Source organism: Ruditapes philippinarum, unplaced genomic scaffold (genome assembly GCF_026571515.1).
Source record: "Ruditapes philippinarum isolate M1 unplaced genomic scaffold, ASM2657151v2 ctg15602_1_1_1_1, whole genome shotgun sequence".
NCBI classification, from domain to species: domain Eukaryota; kingdom Metazoa; phylum Mollusca; class Bivalvia; order Venerida; family Veneridae; genus Ruditapes; species Ruditapes philippinarum.
The window spans coordinates 13,519-30,122 of record NW_026863614.1 but is presented as its reverse complement, the minus strand read 5'-3'; the positions used below and the strand labels follow the sequence as shown (position 1 = coordinate 30,122).

General features: G+C 31.9%; 1 protein-coding gene across 1 annotated transcript; it reads left to right on the top strand.

Annotated features, from left to right (window-relative positions):
• The first annotated feature begins 655 nt into the window (after nucleotides 1-655).
• Nucleotides 656-2,386, top strand: LOC132722712 (uncharacterized). The gene has a single exon (XM_060707240.1). It carries the CDS (start codon nucleotides 656-658, stop codon nucleotides 2,384-2,386), a length of 1,731 nt encoding a protein of 576 aa, XP_060563223.1.
• Nucleotides 2,387-16,604: the final 14,218 nt, after the last annotated feature.

Genomic DNA, 16,604 nt, shown 5'->3' with positions numbered 1-16,604 from the left:
TCACCCTCATTTTAAGAAATTTGATTGAGACACTTCACCCCTCATATTTTTATGCTCCCGAAAAATTTCGGGGGAGCATATAGTCGGCGCCTTGTCCGTCTGTCCGTCCGTTGTCTTGTCCGGAGCATAACTTGAAAACCCTTGGAGATAATTTGTTGAAACTTCATACAGTGGGAGAGGGCATCGAGGGGGAGTGCAGTGTCAAAGAACCATAACTCTATTTTGCCCGGTTTTTGAATTATCTCCCCTTATAGAAAAATCTTGTCCGGGGCATAACTCTAAAACTATAAGAGATATCAACATGAAACTTTGTAGGTGAATAGATCTCAATGGGTAGATGTGCAGTGCATAAGAACAATAACTCTTTTTGTCCTAATTTTGGAGTTATTGCCCTTTGTTTATTTTAATACTTTGAACTTTGTCCGGAACTTAACTTGAAAACCCTTGGAGATAATTTGTTGAAACTTCATACAGTGGTAGAGGGCATTGAGGGGGAGTGCTAGCTATCTTTTTAGACCTAACAGCAGCTTTTGATCTTACATGGCACTTCGGTATTTTATATAAGTTAAAAGAACATGGTGTGACAGGTGCTTGCTTCCAGTATTTAAGGTCTTTTCTAGAGGGCAGGAAAATATCGGTTCGAGTTGAGGGTTCAATGTCTGATACAGAGCCAGTGGAGCGTGGTACACCCCAGGGCTCGATCCTCTCGCCGTTATTATTCTCTATTATAATTAACGGCTTACCAGAATCTCTCTCTGGTTCTGGTATGGTCATTAGCCAGTTTGCTGATGATTCCAGCACCTGGAAATCTGGGTCCAATTTGGTTAAGCTAGCCAAGGATGCAAAAGCTGGCATGGACTCTCTATGGGGATGGGCACAAAAATGGGGCTTTAAAATATCTGAAACTAAAACTGTGGGTATTGTATTTGGTAATCAAAAAAAGCACAATTTGAACGTATCTTTAGGTGGTACACCCGTTAATTTTGTTAAAACGGTCCGATTTCTAGGTTTACTTTTTGATGAAAAATTAACATTCGGGCCGCATATCAAGGATTTGGTCAACAGATGTAAAAAGGATTTAAATGTCATGAGGATGTTAAAAGGCACTGATTTTGGGACTGATAAGAATAGCCTATTACTCCTATATAAATCCTTAATACGTTCAAAGATAGATTATGGTGCTCAGATCTATTCTTGTGCTAAAAAAACACATCTAAATAAACTCGATACCGTACAAAACACTGCTCTCAGATTGGCCCTGGGGGCCCTTTACTCCACACCAGCAAGGGACCTGGAGATGGAGGCCGGTATAGTACCCCTATCAATAAGGAGGAAATCCCAAACTTTAAAATATTATACCCGGGTTCGAGCCTCTGCGGCAGACAACCAGGTACGAGGACTGCTGGGAAAAGGCCACTATAAACTTAATAGGTTTAAAGACCCAGCCCTCCCCTTTGGTGCTGCAACGCAGGACCTAGCGGAGGAGTGTGGTATTAAGGATTCAAACATTGTTGAGAAGCGGCCCATGGTGGTTCCGCCGTGGACCCTAACCTTGCCTGAGGTTGACATAACGTTACAAGAAAAAGTGAACAAATCTGATTTGCCGCATCTCGCAAATACAGAAACAAAAATATTAATTAACAAATATATAGGTCAAACACACATTTATACAGATGGATCAAAGGACCCGGACTCTGGCAGGGTTGCCTCGGCTGTAGTAATACCTTCCATACAATATGAAAAAATTGATAGGTTAACTAATAATACATCCATCTATACCGCCGAGCTCCTTGCTATTAGAAATGCTATGTGCTGGATTCATGACAGTGATATAACAAAAGCTGTCATTTTCTCGGATTCACTTTCTTCACTGAAATCCAACAATAGTCAGTCGAGACCAGACTTATTAAATGAAATAATTCTACTATATAATAAAGTCCTAAACCTAGGAAAACAGGTTACCATAGTTTGGTGTCCAGCACATATAGGGATCTCAGGCAATGAACAGGCAGACAGGGCGGCCAAAATGGGCTTAAACCTCAACCGTGTCACTGAATCAATCTCACTCTCCCCCACTGAGATATATTCCAAAATTAAAAAATATATAGTTCACTTGTGGCAGACTGAATCTAATTCCTGCCAGGGTCAGAGGAAACATATAAATAGCTCAGTGGGGCTCAGTCGCCCAGTTCAATATTCAAATAATCTAAAAATAGATAGGGCTATAACAAGACTGAGGTTGGGCACAACTTTATTACCAGGGGACTCTGGCCAATATATCAAGAAAATAAGCCCCAATTGTGCCCAATGTGGAGTGAGATACAATATATCCCACCTATTGCATGAATGCGACCAGTTCACTTGGTGCTATAGGTTTGGGATATAGCATAAAAAAAAAACCCACCAAAGAAAGACTCAGTATATATTTTTAAAGCTTTAGAGTTGTTCATTCTTAACTGTTGTCTAACAGACAAAATTTTAAAAAATAATAACCCATATCACTAATTATAGTAGTGATGGGCCTTTAATGTTAATTTTTATTCATATATATCCCAGCAGTCATATTCACATATGAAGTCATGATTGGCCTTTAATGTAAAATCCCACCTTCCATCCCCTCTGACATTAATATAAAGACTGCATTATTTGTATACCTCAATTTAATTTATTATTAGGTGTTAATGGGACCCAGTTTGCATACTCAGTCCCCTGATACTGGTTCCTTGTTATGAATTTATAGTTCTGACAACATCAAATATATTAAATAAGTATCCAATTTTTACTAATGGCTAAGTGGAAACTCAAACAATTAGATTTAAACTTGATTATAAGCTAGTTTAGACAAAAAATGCTTAATTAACATCTATGACAGTATATTACTTATAATAGAGATATTTATGATAATCAGTGAAATCTCTATTTATTGACATAATATGACCCAGTAAAACCAAGAATAAAACCCAAATACAGTTGAAATATCTATATTATTAATTAATAATAATTAACTAACACCATTAAAGGTCTAATTAAAAGAATTTTCATTAATTTTTGTGGTTTATTAAAAAAATTATGGTTGTTTCCCTATACAGCATATTAAATATGTGGTAAATAGTCAATTTAACAATAAACAATAAAATTTCACCAACTTAAACTCCCCCAAAAAGTAAAGTTCTTTATTTACAATTGCCACATCACTATAATAATTAAGAGCAATCTTTTAATGAGATAATAAAGAAAATCCCATCAAAATTCATTAAATTTTAAAGAAGATATGGCCAATTACCTATGACACATAAACTTAATATTTAAATCACTAAATTTCAGATAATAGTACAAGGGAAGCAACTCAAACTTGGATTAATGAAGTCTATTTTCTCAATTTGCTGCTTGATATAATTAATAATGGCCATAATAAGATCAAATGGTTATAATATGATCTATATAGGATATAAATATGTAATTTTAACAAGTTTAAGATAATATTTGATAATAGGATAGGAGGAAAATAAGAATTATAGCTAAAAAAGGTAAACTTCTGGTATAAGTAGGAGTTGTCCTCCCAATACTTGAATTTTTGGGTTATTATTGGTTTTACTCTATAATCATACTTAGTTTAACTATTAGGGAACATATGAAATGTATACAAATGAATTTTAAAGAAATAAATGACAAAGTGCCCCCAATTACTGTAATAAATGAAATTATATACATAGAAACATAATAAATATAACCTGTCAGAGGTGAAACCAACATTACACATGAAAATACTGAAATCTGTTTACATTTTCTACCAACCTGGGTGCCAGAGTAGAATTTAAATGTTATATAAAATATTCCAATTAGACTTTGATGGGGACAGATATGGGGCGGGCTGAACTGAGCGTGTGGACAGGCCGTACCTCAGGGAAACTTGACCCCATGCTGTCCTAATTAAATATTCAACTGTTTCTATATAGTAGAAATACACATAGATATATTGGTAATTTGGTATTAGTTTAATACCTATTCTAATGGTGCTATTTTAAGGTGATTTGTGGTTTGTCCTTCCTTGGGTGCATATTTCCTCCATGAACAACTTAAATTGGTATTGTTCTATCTCATCTAATTATCATTTGGCTCCAAGAGAGTCAGCTTTATTAATGTAAAATATGGTATATTCATATAGGTGTATAAATTTTCCAATTACCTGCCAGTGGGTGTTGCCATAATTACTTTATTGTTCCAGTTTATTCTATTTTTGTGATAATATTTATGAGCTCCATTAGATATAATTTTTTTAAAAGTTGTAATAGTGTACAGGTCAGACACTTTTTATTGTAAATAATATATTGTTTCTTTTATTACATGTAATTAAATTTTAAAAGTGGTCCTAAAAAGTGGCCGTTAAACGGTGAGACAACTATATATTGCTTATTTATCTACATTTTTAATAAATTTTAGTACATATTTCTTAAATACTGACTGTACACTATCACTTATTTTTATTGTCCCTGGTACATGATCAATCAAAATTGGGTTGTGGCTACATGATACCTACAATGTCACATAAAGACTCCATTTTATACCTCTTATCTATATTTTTATCCCTTGTAAATAATAAACAGCTGGTCTGTTTGTAAATATATAATATATCTTCTTAATTTTATTCATTCTTATATAGGGTACAATCTATAACATACTATATGTTAAAATTGAGCCCTATTCAATAATATGGAGCAAAGGCTATATAGGGCTCAATCAAGTATGAAATCCTCTTTTATTTGTTAGTAAGAGGACTTCATCACATTAAGGATGTCTTATTCTAATTCATAACTAGCATAACAAGTCCCTATGGATTATAATGCTGTTCTTTTTTTTCTTAAAGACAACCTTAATGTTAGCAAAGACTCCATATAAGATTGTACCCATATAAACAAATATTTTATAAAACAGTTTATACTGTGATCTACTCAATGACAAAAATGGAGCATACGTCAATTCATTGAGTAGAACAAGTATGAGGCAGCTTTTTTCTTCTCTAAAAGGCAGTACTCATCACATTGTAGGTAACCAAGCAAGTTATTAATAGCCATTTTAGGTATAATTTTTCTATTTCTCTATATTCTTTTCGTATAGGTCTATAGAGAGTCTAGAATAACAATATAATTACTGAATATCATTGTTATTCATATAAGATCATGTACCAATTGTATCAGTACTATTCCCCTCCTTGTTTTTAAATACTTAAACAGCGGTGTCGTGGTTGGTCTCCAACAGACACCGTTGTTACTATTTTTACAGACTTCCCGAAAGTTGAAAAAAACTGTCAGACATTCGGTCTGACAAACCATGAAAATCTGTCGGACCGAAACGAAATCTGTCGGACCAAATAAAATTGGTCAAAATCAAAGAATGACTTGTGTTTGTATTTCTAAGACACTTTTTGTTTTTATTTTTTTCGCCGTAAAAATCGGCACATTCCTTACAGCGCATTTTCATCTCCTCCCTATCATACACCAACGATTCACTGTCTTGCTTCTCTTTTTCATTAAATTTTGTCTCAGGTCTATTCTTTTTATCCTTTTACTGCTGTTTTGCCTGTTCCTCTGACGTAGATTTTTTATTTTTCCGAGGTTTGGCACCTTTAGCGACGCCATTTTGTATACATGCGGCTTGGATAAAAGCCGGACAGTCGGACCGATCCGGAATAAAAACTCGTCGGACCTGATCAAAATTTATCGGACATGTCCGTCGGACCGACGTATTTCGGGAAGTCTGTTTTTAGCTTTATATGGGAGACAGTGCAGAAATGTCAATACAGAGACCACGTGGTCTAGATCAAAAAATTCTTCAAGCTAAGCTCCAAAATCGGATAGTAAATGCGCCAATGAAATCTGTTTACTATCAACCAATCATATCTTATCCTTAATTAGCCATACAAATCACACCATTTTTTGGCCAATCAAAATTTACCTACTAAACGTGGTTCGGCGCTATCTGTCAAAATCGTTTCTGCATTGTTCTCCCTACGTAAAGTATTTGCATTAAATGATGGCCAATTTGTAAAAAACTGTATTCTCAGACGTGTTGCCAAGGTTTATATTTAAAAACCTTCTCTTGTATTAAATAAAGCTTAATAAAAACTAAGATCTACAAATTTAACTGTGTTGGTCTGGTATAGAAGGCGTACGCGTTTTCCCTTTAATAAATGAAGCATATGCTCGCCCATATGGTTTTTAACCGGTGGCGAGGGTAAATAAACTCAACACACACACACACACACACAAAAACTATATTCTCAGACGTGTTGCCAAGGTTTATATTTAAAAACCTTCTCTTGTATTAAATAAAGCTTAATAAAAACTAAGATCTACAAATTTAACTGTGTTGGTCTGTTATAGAAGGCGTACGCGTATAAGCGTCTTCCCCCCTTTTAATACTTGTTTTAACATTATAAATATGATTTGCAATAAATGAAGCTATCATTAAACATAATTATTAGGGTTTTTTTTTTGTTCCTATATAGAAGACGTCCGCGTATAAGCGTCTTCCCCCCTTTTTAATTTAAGCTTAGATTTTAAATACAGCTTTTTAATCTTAGTGTGGGATGTAATCCCACCGTTTTCCAGTCCCACTCAGTGCAATTATTTTGCATTGTAGGGGCAGGAAATATTGTACTCACTAGTCACATATGCAGATATTAACTAAATAAAGTGTTTTCCCTTTAATAAATGAAGCATATGCTCGCCCATATGGTTTTTAACCGGTGGCGAGGGTAAATAAACTCAACACACACACACTGAGGGGGAGTGCAGTGTCAAAGAACCATAACTCTATTTTGCCCGGTTTTTGAATTATCTCCCCTTATAGAAAAATCTTGTCCGGGGCATAACTCTAAAACTATAAGAGATATCAACATGAAACTTTGTAGGTGAATAGATCTCAATGCGTAGATGTGCAGTGCATAAGAACAATAACTCTTTCTGTCCTAATTTTGGAGTTATTTCCCTTTGTTTATTTTAATACTTTGAACTTTGTCCGGAACATAACTTGAAAACCCTTGGAGATAATTTGTTGAAACTTCATACAGTGGTAGAGGGCATTGAGGGGGAGTGCAGTGTCAAAGAACCATAACTCTATTTTGCCCGGTTTTTGAATTATCTCCCCTTGTAGAAAAATCTTGTCCGGGGCATAACTCTAAAACTATAAGAGATATCAACATGAAACTTTGTAGGTGAATAGATCTCAATGGATAGATTTGCAGTGCAAAAGAACCATAACTCTGTTAAGCCTTATTTTTGAATAATCTCCACTTTTAGAAAAATCTTGTCCAGGACATAGCTGTAAAACTATAAGAGATATCAACATGAAACTTTGTAAGTAGATAAATCTCAATGGGTAGATGTGCAGTGCACAAGAATCATAACTCTACCTTGCCTAATTCTGGAGTTATTGCCCTTTGCTTTTTTTTTCCTTTTTGAATTGTCCAGGACATAACTCGGAAATCATAAGAGATATCATCAAGAAACTTTGTAGGTTGATAGATCACATTGATTAGAAGTGCAGTGCAAAGAACTGTAACAGCCTTGCCTAATTTTGGAATTATTGCACTTTGAATTTTTTCCACGGACATAACTCTGAACTACAAAAGGTGTACTTTCCTGTGTCCAAAACCTATTCGGGGAGCATCACCCGGCTCAAACCGGGCTCTTGTTTAGTTTGTGTTTAACAATTATTTATGTAGATTATGTTAAATACATTCAATAGTGATTGAGTATGTTTATTGTTTTAACCCATTGTCTAATAAATTTTGAGTTGATTTAATTCTTGAAGTTTTGGTACTTTAATTATAAGTTTGTTTTCAGTTTGATCCTTACCATATAATAATCATGGAATTACGTTCATTTGGTGATGGTTTGTGCTTTAACCTTGTGCTTAATTTACATAACTGGTGCTATTTATTTGTTTAATAATTGACATTATGAATGATCTTTGTATTAAATGCAATTGTGTCTGATAATGATGATAAATAATTTATGTTTAATATATTTATAAAACAAACAAACAAACAAAAATCCTTTTATTTGGTCAATGGTCACAATTACATGACAACAGACATTACAAAAGTACTATACTATTTTAACACATGTGGGTTAAACCAAAATGATTAGTACTATAAGAAATTAAGCGTACCAGTTACTATAAAATAAATACATGTACTGGATATTACTAACAGAATGACGGGATACCAGTGAAAAAAGTTATTGACACCTTTTTCCATACACAAATATAAATATCTTTTATCAACTGTTAATATTATTCGTTTGTTGTTTCTTTTTACAATAAGCAAAAATAGTCTAACAGAGATGAAAAAATAACAACAATAATAAAATATGTCATTGGTATTAATAGTGCGGACGATCGAGCCCGTGTTTGTGTCGTATAAGTTAGGAGAATTGAGTCACGGGAAAGCGTGAAGAGTAATAAATAATGTTGGGTATGGAATGCCGGTAGGGACATGCCACTTTGCTTATTTGCCAACTACTTAATTGCTTATTTGCTAATTGCTGATTTGCCAATTTGCACCAATATTATGTAAACTTTTTAACTTTTTATATAGTAAGGGTGTTTATCCCGAATCATGGACAAAGGGAATATTAGTACCTGTTCCAAAGAAAGGTGATCTTAGCAATGTTGACAATTATAGGGGAATAATGTTAACAAGCATCTTTTCAAAAATATTTTCATATTTGTTAGATAATAGAGCCCGAAAATTTGCCGAAGAAAATAACATATTAACAGATTGTCAATTTGGTTTTAGACAAAAACGAAGCACAATTGATTGTATTTTTGTATTGCAGACATTAATTGATAAAATAATCCACCAGTAACGTAAAAAATTGTACTGTGCATTTGTAGACTTTAAAAAAGCTTTTGATATGGTATATAGGAATGGTATTTGGTATAAACTAATGCAATATAATTTTTCTTCTAAATTTATTACTATGTTAAAGTCTATGTATAACTCTGTGAAAATTTGTGTAAGGGTGCGAGGTAATGTTACTGATTATTTTGATAGTTATATGGGCGTTAAGCAAGGCGAAACATTGTCTCCCTTGCTTTTTATACTGTTTATAAATGACATGGAAAGGTATATTGCTGATAATAGGGCTGATACAATAACTTTAGAAGAATTGCAAATATTTATGCTGATGTTCGCAGATGATACTGTGTTGTTTTCATATTCGTCAAATGGCTTGCAAATATTATTGAATAAATTAAAGTCATATTGTTTAAAGTGGAATGTCACTGTAAATACTACAAAAAACAGTTGCTATGATTTTTAAATTAGGAAATAGGTTTGAGCAAGTTGATTTATATTATGATGATGTAAGGTTAAATGTTGTTAGTAAATTTTGTTATTTAGGTGTAGTTTTGACAGGAAATGGTAAATTTTATAATGCTCAAAAAGCTTTATCAGAACAAGCACTTCGTGCCATATTTACATTGAACTCCTTATTTGATGTTGTACCACTTGGTGTTAACGAGAAGATTAAACTATTTGATTCAATGATTTTACCAATATTAAATTATGGATGCGAAATATGGGGATTCCATAAGGCCCTTGATATTGAGAGGGTATATATTAAATTTTGTAAACAATTATTATGTGTAAGGTCTCAAACTACAAATATAGCTGTTCTTGGTGAACTGGGTAAAGTTCCATTAGATGTGGTTCGTAAAGGGAGAATATTGAAATATTGGTATAGAATTTTGAACTCCCAAGATACATTGATATATAAATGCTTCATCAATCAAGTTAATACTAATTCATTGGGATCTTGGGCTTCGGGTGTGAAAAATCTGCTTGATGAACTAGGTTTTAGTTATTTATGGAATGATATGTCTGTCACTAGAGTTCAAATAGATAAAGTTGTTGAGAGATTATATGATCAATATTATCAAGTTTTTTATAGTATGTTAGATAATATGCTTAAACTAAGTACATATAAGAAAATTAAAACAAACATATGTCAGGAAAAATATTTATCTTGTGTTGTTAATAATAATCATCGTATTGCTCTCTCAAGATTACGCTGTTCAGCACATAAATTAGCTATTGAGGAAGGTAGATTTCGAAATATAGAACGTTGTAATAGAAAATGTGTGTATTGTAATATGAAGGTAGTAGAAGACAAATATCACTTTGTATTGGTCTGTCCGTTTTATAGAGATGAAAGAAAAGAATGCCTTCCAAAATATTATTGCAATTGGCCATCTTTACAAAAATTTAAAGGATTGTTAGCTTCAAATCAAACAAGTATTCTGTGTAAACTTGCAAAATTTATTTATATAGCAAATAAGAAACGTACCGGATGATATACTTTATTTAGAAATATGTGTTAGTTACCTATTTCAATGATCATGTATTTGTATTTTACAATGTAGCCACATGAAACTAATTGATCTCATACATTGGCCTTTTTATAACAAGAAAAAAATGATAACATTATATGGCACTGAATTCACGTGCAAAATCAAACTAACATGTATATCATGCATATGACAGTAAAGTATCCACCAATCGACAATCAACACGATAATGTAGGTCAGTGTATCAAATCAATTTTTTCCTGTTATTTTTGGTTTTTGGTGTTGTGTTTTTTTCGTTACTGTTTATGTTTTATATAAACATTGTGTGGGATATATGTCGATATAACGTTACTATTGTGCCGCTATGATAATGTGAGAGTGACGTTGCATTTTTTGTGTACACAAAAGTTTACAATCTTTGTCTTAATAGGTAAAACAGGGTATTTAGAAGTGAATATGATTCAAAATCAGAAATAGAATTTGAAAAGTCTCGATGGCAAAGTTGGTTTAAGTCACTAGGATGCCATACAAATTAAATGTATCAACGAAAATTTACGAGAAAGCCCACCACCCCCCCACCCCCCAAAGCTTGTTCCCCCCCCCAAAAAAAACCTTTTTTTTTTTTTTTTCTTTCCCTATTTTTATTTTTACATGAGATGCAAATTTTAAATTGGAAATATAAAGGCACAGTTTTGTTATAATTTCGAATAATTATATATGGGTACCGAAAATAATAATTTTTATTCTGTGTAGTGTGTAATATATATTAGTAGTACATTTGCAGTGCATAAGTTTTTTCGTGCTTGTGGTATTTTTAGTTTCAACTTTTCGGCATTTTCTAAGTTTGGTGGTTCCAATATTCCTACTTGATTAATGTTGAATCACCCTTAGGATATGTTGCTGCTTTTTAAATTTGACTTTTGACGTCTTATCTGTGATACGCAGGCTTCATAACCTCTGATCCCCTTTCAAAATCCCATTTTATTTAGTTCCGCCATTGTTTTTCTCGTTTAGGGCACACGCTTTTTATGACTTGGGGACCATACGCCGCTTTTCATGGAAAATGGCACGGCAGTGTCCACATTGAAGGTTCCATGATAACCGCCGTATGAACACATCTGCGGATGTTACTAAATTCAAATTTTTACTATTTCATGTTTAAATGTTGACTTCTGCTTAAGCCGGTGCTAGGGAGCGTGGCCAGTATCTTTCACGTTTCAGTACTGTCGATGAACAGACTCGATCAAACTGAGCCTGCAACATTTTCAATTTTGCCGTGTTGGGCTTTCTTTAGGGAATTCTGTATTTATCTATTTTTAACTATAGTTGAAACAATTTATGTACATGTGAGCATTCCGTATCAGTTTGCACCCAACTTGCTAGATATAGCAACATTTAAAACAAAAGCTGAAAATGAGAAATTAATAGAAAATAACACACCGCTAATAATCTTTACAGAAAAAAAAGAAATTCTTAATCGATTGATAATTATACACAAAAAAAATCGGGACCGAACCTGGCTGTCTTGCATTGATCTGTAACTAAAACTTTACCAACACAACTTTACCTACTGCGTTACGCCGACAGTTTGGTAAATTTGTCGAATATTCTAATTTATATGGCAAGCCTGCTTCACTTGAGATATTAAACACAATATGATAACTGTTATACACCGTTAAAGTGGACATGACCACCGCGTCACTAAATAATTATCCTAAACGCACAGTACTATGTACACATGCTATTGATGTATTAATGTTAATATATGTTGATAGAATAATACTACTAATATACACATGATATAGATGTATTAATACTCATGCTCTTCTCATGTTGTATGTAACCGCCGCAATTGAATGTATGGCGATGAACATGTTTATGTTTATATGCTTAATAAATAATTGAATTGAATTGAATTTTGCTTATTTTGCTTGATTTGCCAAATTTGCTTATTTGCTAATTGCTTATTTGCCGTTAAATATATATATTTTTTATGCTAAAGTACTTTGTAGTCTTTATTTCAAGCTCATAGAACCTTATATCATGTTATTTATGTTTATAAAGTTTTTGTTAATTATAACTTGTGTGACAATTAGGATCAATCCATCATTACCTAAATATAGGTAGAAAGACAGTAGAGATACATTTTAATCAATTTCGAAAAAAAAAAAATTCAGTTTCAGAAAGTTATTGTTTTTTTTTAATTATCTGAGTTTCAGTTTTAGCTCCATATTCAGAGAATAGGGGATGCTGTGCTACCCACCAAATTGTTTTCTTGGGTAACTTGTTTATTCATGTCATATCTCTGTACTTTTTCTGATTCAATGCACTCTACTGCAACTTTGCACTAAAACTTTGTCACAAGATGCATACAACAGTACATACATGAAGAAGCTAGTGCCCGTTTATATACTGAATGTTAAGGCACCAATGTATTGTAGAGAGAGCCTTTGTTTTTCTGTCATATCTCTTTACTTTTGATTATTATCTAACTGTTAATAAATAAGCTTTTAAAATGGGCGAGCAACAAAATATTCAAAGAGCTTTGTCCATTATACCGGTCATGATCAGGGTTTCATTACATGAAAAGCATGAAAAATTAAAATTAAAAAAAAGGGAAAAGTTGCCCAAATTTAAAAAAACTTTAAACCAAAGAAAAAATTTTGGATGCACAAACGAATAAGTGATCTCAAAATTTTAAAAACCAAAAAAAACCAGCCTATTTTAAGTCCCAAAGGGACAAAACCCCCGTTTTAAGCTTTGTTCCCAAAATTTATCATTTGTAATTTATTTTCTTTCCCAAATTAAAATGGGGCCCCCTCTGCGAAAAATCTGCGAAAAACGAATTTTATTACCTTTAAAAAAAAGAAATATTTTTGTTTTCAATTTCTTTTATTTTAATCTTTACCCAAAAAGTTCACTTATATAGACAAATTTAAAGGGTTTATTAATGCCATCAATTTTAAATTAAGCTGCACAAACAATCTATAGCTCCCAAACACTAAAAAGGGGGCCCCAAGCACAATGCTGGCGGGTTACACCTCCCCTTTAATATACGCGTCTTTTAAACATATTTTCAAAATTTTTTTAAAATATTTTTTAAATTTACGAAGGACTTTTGTTACAACGAAAAACCTTTAAGTACTTTTTTGAGATTTTAAAATTGGGGGTATTTTGGTTTTTTTAAATCCCGGGAAATTTTTAAAAAAATTGCTTAAAACCCTTTTAACGTTTTCCCAAATTTCGTGTTTAATTTTTTTAAAATTTTTTTAAAATGGGTTTACGGGGGCTTTTTCACTTTGGGGTTTAGGGAAATTAAAACCCCAAAGCTTTTTTTTTTAAAGGGAAAGGGTTCACCCAACCCGGGCGTAACATAATTTTGCGTGGGAATCCCCTTGCAATAAATCATGGGTTTCAAAAAGTATCTTGAAAAAAAAACTGAATTTCCCAAGAATATGTTGGTAAAAATTAAAATCTGGGATCAAGGATTTGTTGTCTGTAGTAATTTTTCCATATCTTTCCGGGGTCACAGTGTTAAAGTATTTCTTATTGCAAAAAATTCAAAATAGCAATTTGGCCCAAAAGCAAATACGTAACCACTCGTTTAAACAAAAAGCAAATTAGCAATTCAGCAATTTTGGCAAAATAAGCAAAAATTGTCGTTTAAAAAGACTATCAGCCATTGGGCAAATAAGGCAAAAATCGGGCAATTAGCCAAATAAGCCAATTCAGAATTGAAAAATTAGCAAATTATTTGTTCCCTACCGGCATTTCCATATTGGAGAATTAGCTACGGGGAAAAGACGAAAATATTAAAGGTATCCATTGACTAAAACTGTTATCGCTTAAAGCAAATTGAACCATAAGAACATTAGCAAAACAATCGGTTGATTTTATATATACGTAATTTTTAATTTATAGTTTTTCTGATATGTGAAACAAATTTAATTTTAATTTTTTAGTGTTTAAAATGTGTATTTAAGAATTTTTGATTTTTACTTAATTTTTGGGAAATTCTTAAATTTAATACTTTGGAATAAATTTTTTCCCTTTTATTTCAAACAATTTAAAAGACATAATGCATGATATTAATACTTAGTGTTTGATTCTATAAAATTCTTTCATTATTTTGATTTGTTTAACGGAATAATTCTACCGCAATCAATTGTTTTAAATTTTAAAATTTTTTCAAAGGGGGTAAAAAAATGTTTTTGGTTAAAAATTTTTAAAGTATTCTTCACTTTTGGGTTGCTGCTTTTTAAAAGTTTAATAAATTTTCCCCTTTTGTTTGATACTTGTTTTTTTTGCTTTCCCATCAGGAAAAAACTGACTACGAAGACTTGTTTAAATTATAAGAATGTATACTTTTGGGGTTTATGGAAATTTATTCAAAAAAAATGAGTGACCAGTATTGTTCAAAAAATATTCTTAAACAAAATTCTGACCAATCTAAAATAAGGTGTTCACTATGAACCATTATGTTATAAATAATACGGGAAATAGCTTACATTTTGATCCTATGTATAATTTTTCCCAAAAACTTTATGATTCTACTTTGAAAAATTATGGTTACATTGGATATCTACCCTTTTTCACCATAAAAGATATAAAGCCGGGTTTTTTCTTAGTTTGAATTTTTTTCAAGGAATTCTAAGTTGGGGATTTCTCTAATCTTGTATTTTTCTATCCCCCAAACTTCAACGAAAAATGTTAAAATAGGCAAAATTGTTTATTATCAAAACGCTTAAGTATGTAGGGATGATAGGAAAATTATAGTTAAATATACGTTTTATACGAAGGGGGCTTTCTTTCCTACTCTTTGAATTAAAAAGGGTCCCCGCGTTTTTTTGTTTTTTCCTAAATTGGGAAAATACAAACCTGGGTATTTAAAACTCGTTTAAAGAAATTTCTGAGTTTTTTCTTGTTAATAAAAAAATTATATTTCGGTGCCGCTTCTATTTGACCCAAATTACCATAATTTTGTTTTCGGTGTATTTATTTTGGTTTTTCCTTTTTTACAGTTACAAATAAAAATTTCATTTTAAACATTTTTGAATTTAGGGCCCCTTTTTAGTTATTTATATGGTGTCGCCCTTTTAAAATTAAGAGAGCCAAATATTTAAAAATTAAAAATTTAATTTTCTTTCTTCCGCATTTTTAATTTTAAAACCCGGTTGTTACCTTTCGATTCTAAATTTTCCAAAAGATTTTTAAGAAGGGGGAACATCAAGGGGGAAGATTTTCCCCCCTGACTTTACCCAAAAATTAACCGAAACTTTTGCTGAGAATTATTTTTTAAATTTTGTACACAAGTTTTGATGCCTCTAAATATTGGGACATTTTAAAAATTTTTTCCGTTTTTTCCCGTATTTTTTAAATTTTGAAAAATTAAAAGGCACCGGAAAATATAAAAAGCAGGGGGAAAAAATCAATAAACCCAAAAATTTTTTTACTTTTTGTATTTCAAAAAAACTCTAAAGAAATTTTAAGAGTAAAAACTGATCAAACTGCATTTTTTTCCCAGGGGGAAAACCCCCCCCCAAAAATTTTGGGTTTTTTTTGGGTTTCCAAAAAAAAATTATAATTTCCTAAAAATTTTTGTCAGCCTCTTTTTAAAACGCTTGTAAATAATTTAGAAAACGGGAAAAATTTATGTTATTGGTCAAATTAATTTTCAGTAAATAAGTAGAACCTTTCCCTTTTGAAAAATGGGAATTTAATTTTAGCCTTCGGGCCAAGTAGATCGGAATTAAGCCTGTTTCCCTAAAATATGGTTAAAATAATTTATATAAATTAACATTTTAATAATGTTCTGTGAATTAAATATATTCATTTGAAATATTGTCGACCTTTAACTAAAACTTTTCCATTTTTAATTTATTAATTTAACTTTTGAAATTTCGCTGTTTGTGAATGAGGAATTTAAAAAAATATTCATCATCAAAATTCAATTTTATATCAACGTTGAAAAATTCTTCATTGTCCGTTTTACTTTATTAACTTTTTGAAAATACTCATAAAAAGGCTTTTATACTGGCACGTTTGTTGAAATTATTTCTTTTTTCAAAGAATTTAAAAAATCTCCAGTAAGATTTTGGGTCCGAAAAAAATGAAGCATATTTACGTAGTTTTTTCATTGATAAAATTGTGGCGAATTTCATATAAAATTTCATTGCGTTTGTAATCGATCTCGACGGTTGGTAACCTTCTAATTATTAACCGGATTTTTTTGAACTGAAATTTTTTTGCCG